We start from the raw sequence: 14,792 nt of genomic DNA on the forward strand, positions 1-14,792 counted from the left end.
CCCACCAGAAACCTCACAACCCCTGGGAGGACAACTGGAATCTCCTGTCCTCTTCTTCTATTCTAACTTGTATTTTTTGTTTTACAATATCCTAGACTGGCAGGTGGCATATTAGGTTAAGCAGCAGTGTCAGTAAAGCTTTTCTTCTGTCTTCATCTACTGGTAGGGAGGCAAAACCCAGGAATCTGGACTGATCTGGGGTATGAACAGGTCTATAAAATAATGAGAGGAATGAAACAAGTAAACATTAATCAATTGTTTACTTTTCAAAAAGTACAAAGACCAGGAGAGACACAATGAAAGTTACTAGGTAATACTTTTAAAACTAATAAGAGAAAATATTTTTTTACTCAGTGCATAATTAAGTTCTGGAATTTGTTGCCAGAGGATGTGGTGAAAGCTATTAGTATAGCTGCATTTAAGAAAGGTTTGGGCAAGTTCCTGAAGGAAAAGTCCATTAACTATTATTAAGACGGAGTTGCAGAAATCCACTGCTTATTTTGGGATAAGCAGCTTGGAATCTATCTAGCTCTTGGGATCCTGCTAGGTACTTGTGACCTGCCTTGGCCACTGTTGGAAACAGGATACTGGGCTTGAGGAACCTTTGGTCTGACCCAGTATGGCAAGCTTATGCTCTTATGAGTGGAAAGGCAGTAGGGAAAGGGGGCAAAAAAAGATGGAACCAAGTACCTCAGACCAGTAGCCATCTGGACCCTGGCAGTGCTCAGCTGAGGGAAGGAGCCTTAAGTTTTTACCTCAGAGCCCCCGCACAATTAAGCCAATTTCATGACCAAGGCTATGCTAAACTGAAGGAGGCAGAACTAGTCTTTCACCTCAGGAGCTGGCCATAAAAGAAAATGTTCTTATTCACCCAATTCAAAACCAGGCTAGAGCTTACAGCACAGGAACTCATATCTGCTGGAGACAGAGAATTCTGGCAGAGTGAGGTCAACACCGATACTTATAAGGAGTGACGTCAGTGAGCCTTTTGTTCTCCGTCTCCATCTGCTGGTTGGGGGCATAACCTATTCATCTGGACTAGTCTGACTGGATGAAGAGGAATATTGATTTTATGCGCACATGCAAATGCATACCTGCATAAACCTTTAAATATGGAATGGGACAAAATTAAATTTAAAAAATGCAACAAAAAAAAGGAAGAAAATTACAAATTTTCCTGAGCAGAACCCTACATCATGATTCTCTCATTTAAACTAGCACCATTTTATATTATTCACAGAAAATTTCATGGGCATCTAGGAAACTATGGAGGGTAGAAATTTCTAAAGGTGCACAGAGACTGGAATGAAACTAATCCATCCCAAATAATCTGATCACCAAATTCTTTCCCTAGAGCCTGAAAATTATATAATTAGGTATCCTAAATTTATTTCTGTGATATCTGTTCCCTATCCTTCAAACATAACAGAGTTTTAATGCACTCATCATACTGTGTTCTGCCATCCTGTTCTCCTGCATCCTGAAATGTAAAGATACATGGAGTCTGTAAACACAAACTATTGCATTGCTGGTGCCCCCTCCTTCCTCACTGACTGCCAAGGTGCGTGCTCTTTGCTCAGTAAGACACCAAAAAGCATTGTCTTCACCTGTTTTACTAACAAGTATTTTGATGTAGATTGTTTAAAATTCTACAAATTAGTTTCTACTAAAGGTGTTCACCTGCTCCTACAATCCTGTTTTGCTACTTGGGCTGTTAAACCTTTTCCTCTACTAGGTCACTTCTGAGGACCAGTTGTACAACCCAGAAGAGAGCTAAACCACCTTTACAATAACAGTGTCATGTTACCTGGAAAGAACTCTCATGGCCTGCAGTGAGTTACTCCTTGTGACTTGATCAGAACTCTTGACTGTGCTCACTTTAAAGTTAGGACACCAACACCAAAGAATATATTTTCCCCCAGTCGATGCTCTAACCTGAGTTGACTGCTCTACCTGTGCTCTATAAATAACTCTCTTCCAAGTGAAAAGCAAAGTTGCTTACCTGTAACAGGTGTTCTCCGTGAATAGCAGGATGCTAGTCCTCACACATGGATATCATCATCAGATGGCTCCCGCTACAGAAAACTTAGGTCAACGTTTCTAGAAACTCTAGAAACTTTGACTAGGCATATTGATCATGCCCGGCATGTCCTATACCATGCGTCCACATGGGGTCCCTCTTTAGTCTTGTAACACAGAATTCCGATAAAATAAATTAGGAGAAACCCAACTCCGTGGGGTGGTGGGAGAGTTTTGTGAGGACTAACATCCTGCTGTCCTCGGAGAATACCTGTTACAGGTAAGCAACTCTGCTTTCTCTTAGGACAAACAGGATGGAAGTCCTCCTACATGGGTGAATCTCTAGCTACAGGCTGCTCCCCGGTACAAAAAGGGACCAACATACTAAAACAGTGTAAGGTAGATATGTCACAAAGGCCTGGAGCTCGCTGACCCTGCACGCTGAAGAGACTGCCATCAAAAATATGACCTTCCAGGTCAGATACTTCAGGTCACAGGAGCGCAGCAACTCAAAAAAAGCTTTCATTAGCTGAGCTAAACACCACATTGAGGTTCCAAAAACATAGCAGGAGGCCTTAAGGGAGGCTTCAATTGAATCAGGCCCCGCAACTATAGGTTGAACAGGCCCCTGCAACTATAGGCTGAACAGAGATGGGCATACCATCTATATCATGATCGTATGTGCCAACTGAACTAAGATGAATTCTGAAGGAGTTCATTTCAAGAAAGCCTCCAAAAGGTGTAGAAGGTAATCAAGCAGATTTTGTGTGGGGCCTTCTGCTCACAATACACGGAAAACCTTCTCCACTTGAGCTCATAGGACTTTCTAGTGAAGGCTTTCTAGAAGCCACCAGGACCCGAGACACATCTTCAAAAAGATCAAGTAGCTACAGGATTAATCTCTCAACATCCAGGCTGTGAGTGATGGGGCCCTGGAGGTTGGGATGCTGCAGCCTGCCCTGATCTTGCATGATGAGATCTGGGAAAGTCTCCAGACTGACCATTTTCTAGAGGGACATCTCCCACAGCAGTGGAAACCAGACCTGTCTCGGCCAATGAGGGGCTATGAGGATCATAGCCCCTTTGCCCTCGCAAAGCTTCAAGAGAGTCTTCACCATCAAGGGAATTGGAGGATATGCAACCAGAAGACCCCTGCCCTAATGACAAGCCAGGGCATCTGAGGCTGGTTTGCCATCTGTCCTGGACAGGAAGCAGAACCAAGGGCACCTTCCGGTTGCAGGGGGGACACAAGCAGATCTACATCTGGGCTCCTCCAGAGGTGGAATATCTGAACTGCTACCCTCTGGTCCAGGGACCACTCATGAGGTCTGAAGGCTTGAATCAGCTTGTCCTCCACTATGTTCTCCATCCTGGTCAGGTACATGGGCCCCTGAGCACCATCCCATGAGGAAGTGCCCATGACCAGATCTGGATCATTTCCTGATGCGGGAAGTACGATCCCGTGCCTCCCTGCTTGTTGATATACCACATAGCTACTTGGTTGTCAATCTGGATCAAGGCAACTTTGTTGGACAGCCTATCTCTGAAAGCCCATACTGCATACCGCATTGCCTGGAGCTCCAGAAAGTTGATTTGATAAGAACATTCCTGAGTGGACCACAGACCCTGGGTGCCAATCGCATCTACATGAGCTCCCCCACCTCAGTGTAGATGTAACTGTGGTTAGCACAATTTGAGTAGAGAGACTCCAAAAGGAAATCCCCTGTTCCAGATTGGAAAGTACCCACACCAGGACAAGGAGTCCATGAGAGAAGGGGTGATTCGGATACAATCCTGGAGGCTCTGTGTGGCTTGGCGCCACTGTGATCTCAGGGTCCTTTGGGCTCTGAGCATGTGCAAGTGTGCCAAGGGAGTGACATGGTCGTGGTCATGTGGCCCAACAGCCTCAACATGTGCCAGGCTGATACCTTCTGGCTCTGTTGAACGTCTGCCACAATGATCACCAAGTCAACAGCTTTCTGGCATGGCAGAAAGGCCTTGTCCTGAGCCAGGTTTAGCAGGGCTCCAATGAAGTCCAATTGAGGTGACAGACTAGGATGGGACTTTGGGTAGTTGACAACGAACCCTAGTGACTCTAACACCCAGATGGTTAAGTGCACAGACCTGGTGGCCCCTGCCTGAGAAGTGCTCGTGACCAGTCAATTGACTACCACCAACTGGTGAGGCAGCTGATGTTTATCGAATATGGCAGCCTTCTGGATGAAGAAAACCCCATCCACCTTTTTAATAAGAGAACCACTGTGAGAAGGTGTTCCCAAAGCCTCAGCAGCAACTTCTTAAGGATCTCATGGTACTAGGACTACCATGATCTCTCGGGAGGCTTGCAAACTGGAGGATCTCAAAACATTTTGTGCCTGGCATCCTCCTTTGTCACAAGTTGGAAAGGATGGCGTCTGCCATCACCCCTCACAAAACCTGCGAAGATTAAGTCCTCAGGCAGAGACTTCCTTCATATCATCCAGAGGAGAATTGATTTGAGACTAGCCGAATCACGGAGGAGGGACTACATCTTATCTTCCCCGCAGCGAACATAGGACCCACATCCTCACTGTATACCTCAGAGGATGGGGCCCTAGGTACTCTGCCTACGTCAGAGGTGCAGGCACTGATGGAACTGGACAGGGACTATAGGACTTGGCATCTCCATTGGTCTCGGCAGAGCTTCCTTCATGGAGGAACCAGTGACAACCACCATATTGGTAGAGAGCAGCCTCAGTGGCCCCGCCGGAGCACCAGTGCCATCCACCATGTTCTGCACATTGAGCTTCTCCAGCAGCAGTATGAGAAAGGGTGGTACTGGCTCTGGTGCCGTTGGTGCTACAAGGACCGAAGCTCTGCAGTGCATGCTCCACCACCAGCTGGACTCAACACTCCAGCTCCTCCTCAAATGTTGCCGATGCAACCCCGAACTGGTGGGAGGGAAGGAGGGGTGGCCAGATCTTCCTTGGAACCCTTGAGGGGATCAGCGACTGGCAACAGGACCGGGAGACCAATCGTGGACCTCAGGCTCAATGGAGAGTGGGTTGCTCCTCACCATGGTGTCACTTGGAGGCATCACAGCAAAAAACTGGTGCATCCCCATGCCCGGTACCATTCATCGATAGGGGACTGGTTGCCAATGCTTCTTAGGCTTCCCTCGATGCTCAGCCCAGTCCTTTCCTGGTACCGAGGGCGAGAACAACCAAACCCGGCATCCCTGGCCCGAGGAGATCAATAGCAGTCTGTCTCCGGCGCCCCTATCCACCGGCGATCTCAACGAACCGACGTCCCAACCAATGTTGATGGTGAGGTGTCCATCCATCGTGTGCAGCTCAGAGGTCCTTCGATGCCGATCCCTAGTCTTTCAATTCAACTTATAGTTGCAATTCCCAGCTGGAGATTTGTGGACTTCTTCGACCCAAAGAGCTGATCCATCTTGTCAAGTCGAAGCAGACATCCCTTTGGGGTCATCTGGGTGCAGAGGCAGCAACCTGGACGTCATGGGTTGCCCTCAGGCAGAGGATGCAAACTTCATGAGGATCAGTGATTGACATGGTCCTTGGCACTGGGCGCATCGTCGAAAGCCAGACATGGCCATGATGGGGAGAAACAAAAGGGTAGAAGGATAGAAATGATGATGGCAGGCGTCAATGGCCAGCTGGCACCAAGGCACTGCTACCATGGGAAGAAACTGACCATGAAAAGAAATTTACCTAAAACGCCGGAAAACCCTGAGTGGGGACACTATGGATAGGCACCAAGAGAGACCTGGCGACAGAAACCGAAGAAAAGGATAAGCGAAAAACCATGAAAAAAATGTTTTCGCAGAAGGCAAAAGTCAAGTGGTTAGAGCTCAATCAACTTCGAGGCTCACTGCTCTGTGGAAAAAAAGAGACTGAAGAGGGACCCCCGTGTGGAGCTTGTTATAGGGCATGCTGGGAATGCTCAAGTGTGCCTAGTCAAAGTTTCTAGAAAATTTGGCATAAGTTTTCTGTATTGGGCTCTATCCTATGATGTCACCCATGTATGAGGACTACCATCCTACTTGTCCTCGGAGAGAAAATACTTTATTAAACTTTTTTGTTTTCCTTAGTCTTTCAATTCAACTTAAAGTTGCAATTCTCAGTTGGAGTTTTGCGAACCGATTCTTCTTTAAAGTAAGCTTTGATCAACTCTACGGCCAACTAGGAGGTGCAAGCTGAGGAAAGAGAGGCTAGTTGACAGAGAGTGACACATATGGAGGAAAGAGAACAGGAATGCTAAGAGAGGGGAGGAAGAAGAAATATATTATAAAAGAAAGCATGAGGAGAGAGAGAGGAAACTAAGGGAAGGCCAATAGCAAGAAGAGAGAGGAGAGAAGGTTTCTGTGCTAGCTAGGTTGGATCTAGCATGGGGGGATTGTAATCACTAGAAGTAAATACGCTATTTTACTGGAAGGATGAAAGGAGGAGGTTATGGCAGCTGGTGATACCATTGGCTGAAATTCTCCCTTTTAAAAATTGCTCTTCTTGGAGTGATTAAGTGGCAATCATTTTTTCATTCCACTTTCGTATTGTTTAAATTACTTTATGAAATAATTTCACACAGATATTTCTGCAAGCAAGCCCTACTGTTTTTTTCAGGAAAACTAAAGATGACATTTTTGTGCCCCAGCTTCCTTTAAGAAAATAAAGGAAAACAATTTCTCTCAATGGCTCCTGCTCCTCCTTCCTCTCCATATTCTGTCTTTCTTTCTGTCATCTTTCTAGCCTGATCCACTTTCTAAAACGACCCTCCTGCACAAGGCTCTCATGATGCCCCAGTTTAATCTTTTCTATGACAGAAATGGGTGCATTTTGCAACTAGTAACTGTGCCAGCAACAGCAGAGACTCAGCAGCAGGGAAACAAAATGCCTGTGTGGCATCATTAACCCTACTACTGTTGCTTTAATGGTTTATCCCAATCTCTTTTGAAACCCCTCTTTGCCTATGCGTTATTCCATACAGTGAAGATGCAATATTTGGCCTGTGATTCCAGAACGACATTTAGCTCGTGGCTTATTTGGGGTTTTTTTTTTTTGTCCAGAAGTTTCTTCCTGCTCCTTTTGGGCTTTCAGGTCAATCCAAACCAGTCTCCATTAGGCTATGATTTTTTTCCCCTATTTTATATTACCCCCTCTTAAACACCAGCCTATTGCATTAATGCTCCTTGACCAGGGGCCACAACCCGTAGCTCCTTTTTGTGCTCAACTAACATGATCCCTAACTGACCACTTTGAAGTTGATACTCAAAAGACTTGCCTGGCTAACGATGGGGGAGCTAGCCAGACAAATTTTGGGTTTAAATTCTTTCCCTCGACCCCCACCCTCCGCCGAGCGGCTACATTTCGGGGCAGCAACTTGTCACATAGCACAAAATTTAGGTGCATGAAAAGAAGCGGGGGCTGAAGCCATTCCTGGTTGCCTAGTAAAACTTTAGGCAGATATGCGCGACATTCAGTGGGTAAGTCTGGTTATAAAAATATCTGTCCTAAAGTTATCTAGGTTGAGAAAGCAACAAGGAAGGCTGTCTAACAAAGCCGTTGGGGCAACAAAAGGAAGATTAGAAGCCAATATGTCCAAATTCCGATCTTTTATTGAAGACTAAAATATAACAACGCCGAGTTTCGCCCTATATCAATGGGGCTGCATCAGGGGCTACAATACATAAATAAATACACGAATAATAATAATAAATAAAACAAATTATAAAACACATGACAAATGACATATAAAATGGTACATAAAAAATGAGAACATAGAGTGTGTGAAAGCATACCTTCGTGAAAAATCAAATCATATTCATATCGGTACAGGTGGAGTGTGATGAATTGCATCAAACTGGTCTGGAAGATGTAAGAAAGACATATGAACTATTATGTATTGGGTCAAAAAATGGGAAATCCTACGAAAATGTTAAAAATAAATAAATAATAAATAAATGAAATAAAAAATAGCACACCGTAGCTGTATGTGTTTATGAAAGAACAACAGTGACTCCAACACATTGTATGTTTTACGATTTTTACATGAAGGTAAATATAACAGATTCAAATTTCCTCTTTTTTTATCTTTTTTATTTCATTTATTTATTTATTTTTTTATTTATTTTTTATTTATTTTTTATTTATTTTTTTATCATTTTCGTAGGATTTCCCATTTTTTGACCCAATACATAATAGTTCATATGTCTTTCTTACATCTTCCAGACCAGTTTGATGCAATTCATCACACTCCACCTGTACCGATATGAATATGATTTGATTTTTCACGAAGGTATGCTTTCACACACTCTATGTTCTCATTTTTTATGTTACCATTTTATATGTCATTTGTCATGTGTTTTTATAATTTGTTTTATTTATTTATTATTATTCATGTATTTATTTATGTATTGTAGCCCCTGATGCAGCCCCATTGATATAGGGCGAAACTCGGCCTGAGTCGGGCGTTGTTATATTTTAGTCTTCAATAAAAGATCGGAATTTGGACATATTGGCTTCTAAAGTTATCTAGGCAACTTTATCTGGATATACTCAGAGGCAGATTTGTCTGGGTAAGCCATGTTGAATATCTGGATAAAATTTCATGCAAGACTTTTCCTGGATAACTTGCCCACTCGCCATCTTTCTGAATATTGACTTCTGTGTGTCTCTGTGGTGCAATGGATGAAACTCTGAGGCATCCTTCATCTTGCCTGGCCCAGGCATCTATCCCAGGTGTTCCACATGGCGGTGCACAGCTCTTACAACTTAAGCCACTGGGATAGACACTTGTGTGCTGCTTTCATTTCATAAGTAGCAGAGTAAATCCGATGAGCATATCTGGGGCTCTCTGGGGCTCAGTGTGCTGTTCCAGTGTCTCACTGACAGAGACTGGGTACCATCAGATCACACAAATTCAGCTTTTAACAACCTTCATGTTATCGGCCAAATGAACAAAAGGGTTTTCCCCATGTTGTGTCTTATTGGAAACATACTTAAGGCCAACCCCACCACCCTGACCCCACAGGGCTGCCTAGCCTGGAAAAATCTTGCTTTGTCTGTAATGTCTATGCTAGCTGGACCAGCAGGGAGGGGACAGCACACAATCTGAGTGCATCTGCAGTGTTAGATGCAAATAGGGGGTGGGGTGGGGGTGGATATAGTCCCAGGGAATTGCTATTAACTAGTTCATTGTTAAGAGTATGTGAACCATGCTCACTATCCTGCACTGTTTACAGGCTCTGTGTATCTTTACATTTCAGGACGCCTATCAGCCACTTGGATGCAGGAGAACAGGATGGCAAGAACGCAGGTACAATGAGTGCATTAAAACTCCATGTTGTATTTGAATGATAAGGAAACAGATATCAGAGAGCACAGATTCCCCTGCTGAAAGTGCTGCTGCTCCTCAGGAAAGTCTCCCTCTCCAGGGTGCAGCTTGTTTCCTGCAGAACTGGTTAACTGGCTCCATGCTATCCTTAAGAGACAGTGCCACCACCATCTGTTCTATCATTTCAATATCTTTGTACTCTTGCATTACGTTGCCCCATTCGTTACCGTTTTCCCACAAGGTTTTGATTCTATTCTGTTCATAGGCCTTATATTCCGCCCCCTCCAAAAGAGATCCAAAATGGTTTACATAATTTCTGATAGACTGATTAGCCTTCCCATAAAGATAGACACTATCTTCAAAGTCACTGATGTAGTGTAAGATTTCCAGTTTGGAAACTCCTCCCCTTAGTGCGCATTCCACAGCATGCAGGGCTTTTGGCCATGGTAACAGGGGTGTTCTCAAAGACGGTTTGGGCTGGGGAAGGACCAATGTCTTGCCTAGACTGCATTTTCAAATCCTCATGTGTTATTTTCCGTGAACGGCAAAGTATCCACACCAAAAAGCAGTTGCAGATTTCTGCTGGCACTTTCAAAGTGAAAATAGGGCATGGCCTTTATCATTCAAAATGGCTGCAAAATGCACAGGTAAAAAAAACAAAACAAAAAAACCTAAGGTCTCTGTCCTGATACAAACAGTCTGAAATTTGCCCCCAGAGTGCCATAGATTCCCAATTCTTCAATCATATTTTTTTAGACTTCTTGCATTTGCATATTGACATCTTAATTATACTCTTTTTTGTTCCTACTCCTACCCTGCTGAATTTTTAGAATTATGATTCATGTAATCTATAATCATGCATATTAGTCTGTTCTCCACTGAAATCCAACTGAGCTACCTCAGCTTTTTCCATATCCCCTCGAACAGGACACTAATTTCCTGTTTTGTTTTGTTTTTTTAACAGTATCCTTTGAAGATCCCTCACTCTGACCACGTGCTCCTTTGCGACTGTTGTTTTCCCACCATGATCTGCTTAACAGAATGCTCTGTCTCCTGCAGACAGGTGTCCAGTCTAGATAAAGGGGTGTCCATCCCATTGGAATAGGCTCCCTATTCCAAAGAGAGTTCTAGTTCTTAATAAATCTAAAGCTCTCCTCCCTGCATCACTGTCTCATCCACACCTTGAGATTTCTGGAGCTCAGCCTGCCTCTGAGGTTCTGCACATGTTTGGAATTTCAATCTCCTACCTAGAATCCTAAATGTGGCTTTCAGATGCTTCTCTTGCATCTTGCTGCATCATTGGTACCCATAAGTACCATGACATCCAGTTTCTTCCTAGTACTCTCTCAAAATCCTTTCAGGTGACATGTGAGAGCCATTATCTTTGTACTAGGCAGACAAGTAACCAAGTGATTCTCCCAGCTGACTACATTCCTAATGATCAATCACCAATAACTATGGCAGACCTATCCCAACCATTCTGGGCACACGGTGTGAGATAATAATGGAAGGGAGGTCCCAGCCACAGGATCACTTCTTGACATTCCAAGTTAATGGTCTCCTTCCTGGTGAAAGGGAGCAGACTCGGGAGTAATCTAAGGAAATATGTCTTCACAGAAAGGGTGGTGGATGCATGGAACACAGTCTCCATGTGGAGGTAGTGCCAATGAGGACCATAATTGCAATTCAAGAGAAATTGGGTAAGCACAGAGGTTCTCTGAGGGATAGGAAAGGACCATAAAGCTGTACTCTGGAGTAGAGCCATTCCTGAAGGGCTGCACTTTACAGCAGTGGTGGGAAGCATCCAGTCCTCGAGGGCCACACAATGTTGAGTTTTCAGGATTCCCCTAATGAATATGCATGAGATAGCTTTGCATGCACATTGCCTCAACTGCATTCATATCTATCTCATGCATATTCACCCGTAATATCCTGAAAACCTAACAGGGACTGGAGGTTCCTCACCTCTGTCTTACAGGTACAAGGAAGAGTCTGTAATAGTAACAGAAGAGCCCATATTGATCTGAGAAAAGTCCGTTGAGGCAAGGTAGGCCAAGGGATACCAAGAACTTGCCTTGCAGAGAATTTTATGTATTTTTGGTTGACTGTGTATTTCCAGACTGAGAGTAAGTCTGGAAGAGGATCAGTAATTTTTCTTTATTGATTGGAACAATAAATCTGTGTGTGCAGAGCATTATTTAAATGACTGTGAAACTGATCCTTTTGAGTCTAAAAAGATTGCTATCCACTCCCCCCATCTGAAGAACCACCAGAACTGTACAGTGTTTGTCTGGTCTCTGCAGTGTTCCCCTTTTACACAGGGCAGACTATAAAAAAGGGGATACACAATTATTAGCAAGGTAGATTCATATGGTGAGAAACAGGTAAGCTCCCTGATTTTGGGGCTTTCCCTAATTTGTGCAGTGTCCCTGGAAACAGTGTTCTCTGCAGCCTCCTGCCCCCAGTTCCAAAGAGTCAGAAGCACAGGACTTCTCTTCCTCCCTTCAAGCCCCAATATGGCTCATCTTCACTCAATATGCTCTCCCATTCAAAACCTCAGCCAGCAGGAGAAGAGCACAACATAGAGTACAGAATAGCTTTTCTCTACTCATGTCCTTGATCTGCTCTGCACCACTATCCCTCCAATCCAGTATAGTCTGTCCTCCTTGTTCGCTCCTCCCCTCCCACTGGCAGAAGCAGTGCTTAATACATCCACACAGTGTCAATCTCACGGTATGAGCCACAAGGTTTATGGAGATCCATGCAGCTCATAATGCAAGTCTGGTTCTGCATGGCAGAGAGAAGGAGGATGCTTATTCAGGGCCATTCTTCCATTGGGCAAACTAGGCAATTTCCTAGGCTGCTACAAAGTCCCACTATCGCAAATAGGAAAAATGTAAAACAATGAAAACTAATCCCACAATTTAGAAGTTGACTTTGGATTTTAATTGTGGCACTACGGTGGATTTGTGGACACCAGCAAACAAAAAATGTAAAAATCTAGTAAAAAAGGATCATAGTTATATCTTGAGGTTTATACCATCTGACTCTTTACATTAAGGTCCGACATCCCTAACATTCTGCAATTGCATTTACTAACTGATAATAGTTTTCTTGTGGGATTAGTTTTCACAGTTTTGGGGGCAGCAGGAGGGGACAACTCTTATCTTCACATATTCACCTATTTTAATTTGTTAGGAATTTTTATTGTATTTTTTATCATTGTTATTAGTTACAAAACAATTGTAAACCGTTGTGAATATAAATACCAAACATCGGTATAGAAAATAAAGTAAATAAAGTAAATAAAGTAAATAAATAAATAAATAAACCAATCAATCAATCTTAGGCAGCAGAAAACCTGCTCTGTTTACTGCTCAAGCCCCTCCCTTGAGCAGCATGCAGGGAAGAGGAGGGGAAAGGAGGTGAAGCTTGAGTGCACAGAGCACAATAAAAAGGAGCTACTATGCTTCCTAATCCAGCCTCTGCTAGTCTTCCTTACACACGGGCCGATACAGTACAGTGTGCTCCGACGGAGCGCACTGTTAGCTGGCATTTGGATGTGCATTTGACGCGCTAGCTTACCCCTTATTCAGTAAGGGGTAATAGCGCGTCCAAAACGCACGTCCAACCCCCTCCCCCCCCCCCGAACCTAATAGCGCCCACAACATGCAAATGCATGTTGTGGGCGCTATTAGGTATTCCCGCGCGATTCAGTAAGTAAAATGTGCAGCTAAGCCGAATGTTTTACTTTCAGAAATTAGCGCCTACCCAAAGGTAGGCGCTAATTTCTCCGGGCACCAGGAAAGTGCACAGAAAAGCAGTAAAAACTGCTTTTCTGTGCACCTTCCGACTTAATATCATGGCGATATTAAGTCTGAGGTCCCGAAAGCTTAAAAAAGTTAAAAAAAAAAATAAAAATTTCAATAGGCCCGCGGGTTGAAAACTGGACGCTCAATTTTGCCGGCGACCGGTTTCAGAACCCGTGGTTGTCAGTGGGCTCGAGAACAGACGCCGGCAAAATTGAGCTTCGGCTGTTAAACCCACTGACAGCCGCCGCTCCTGTCCGAAAAGAGGCGCTAGGGACGCGCTAGTGTCCCTAGCACCTCTTTTTACCACTGGACCTAATTTAAATAAAGCAAAACTGCTTACCTTGTAATAGGTGTTATCCCAGGACAGCAGGATGTAGTCCTCACATATGGGTGACATCGGTAATGGAGCCCTATCACGGAAAACTTTCTGTCAAAGTTTCTAAAAAGCTTTGACTGACACTGGGCACAGTGAGTGCACTGAGCATGCTCAGCATGCTATGATCCCTGCGTCCACAGGGGTCTCCCTTCAGTCTCGTTTGTAGCATGCGTAAGCGAAAATATAAAAGAAAATAATAAAACGTATCGGACCCAACTCTGCGGGGTGGCGGGTGGGTTCTGTGAGGACTACATCCTGCTGTCCTGGGATAACACCTATTACAAGGTAAGCAATTTTGCTTTATCCCAGGACAAGCAGGATGCTAGTCCTCACATATGGGTGATTAGCAAGCTAGAGGCTGAGTCATTTTGTAGTGAATCAACATTGCAGTATTGTTGGTAAAAATGAGGAAGCCAAAATCACAGCAGGTTGGATGTAGAAGGAGTTGGGAATATATTGGAAACAAGTTCTGTAAGACAGATTGTCTAAAGGTCGAATCTTGTCATTCTTCTTTGCCCAAGCAATAATGAGCTGCAAGGTGTGAAGGGAACTCCATGTTGCAGCTTTACATATGTTAATAATGGGCACTGGACGATAGTGTACTACTGATGTAGACATAGCCGTTACTACGTGTGCTTTTACTCGCCCTTGGAGAGGAACTTTGCTTTTTCATAACAGATTTCGATAGTCTGTTAGTCAGTAGGAGAGAGTCCGTTTTACTACCCGGCGACTCTTGGTTTATTTATTTATTATTTTAGTGAAAAGAAACAAAGAGTTGGTTGGATGTCCTATGGCCCGCCGTGTGGTTCAGGGAAAAAGCTAGTACACGCTCTCAGTCTAAGGTGTATAAGACTCTCTCTCCTTGGCTAGAGAGAGGTCTTGAAAAGAAAGTAGGCAAGAGTATTGACTGATTAAGTGAAAATCTGTGACTACTTTTGGTAGGAATTTGGGGTGAGTGCAAAGGACTACTGTGTCATGCAGGAACCTTATGTAGGATGAGTATGTGATGAGAGGTTGCAACTCAGTGACCCTCCTAGTCGATGTAATGGCTACTAAGAAAAATACTTTTTATGTAAGAAATTTCTTGTCGCAGGAATGTATTACACTTAGGTCCCATTTAACAACCAGTGGTCGAATGGAAGGCTTAAGGTGAAGTAAGCCTCTCATAACCCGACATACTAGGGGTTACGCTGTTATTGGCATATACCCTTTTTCCTTGAGGTATGCCGCTATGGCATTTAGGTGTACCCTTA

General features: G+C 44.0%; 1 protein-coding gene across 1 annotated transcript in view; it reads left to right on the top strand.

Moving 5' to 3' along the window:
• ANKRD44 (ankyrin repeat domain 44) overlaps window positions 1–14,792 on the top strand; it is a 427,478-nt gene that overhangs the window by 398,566 nt on the left and 14,120 nt on the right. The window contains exon 29 of the mRNA XM_029606056.1: window positions 9,284–9,333. Within this exon, the coding sequence (XP_029461916.1) occupies window positions 9,284–9,333 (50 nt within the window). The remainder of the gene's footprint in view (window positions 1–9,283; window positions 9,334–14,792) is intronic.

This window comes from Rhinatrema bivittatum, chromosome 6 (genome assembly GCF_901001135.1).
Source record: "Rhinatrema bivittatum chromosome 6, aRhiBiv1.1, whole genome shotgun sequence".
Classification (NCBI taxonomy): Eukaryota; Metazoa; Chordata; class Amphibia; order Gymnophiona; family Rhinatrematidae; genus Rhinatrema; species Rhinatrema bivittatum.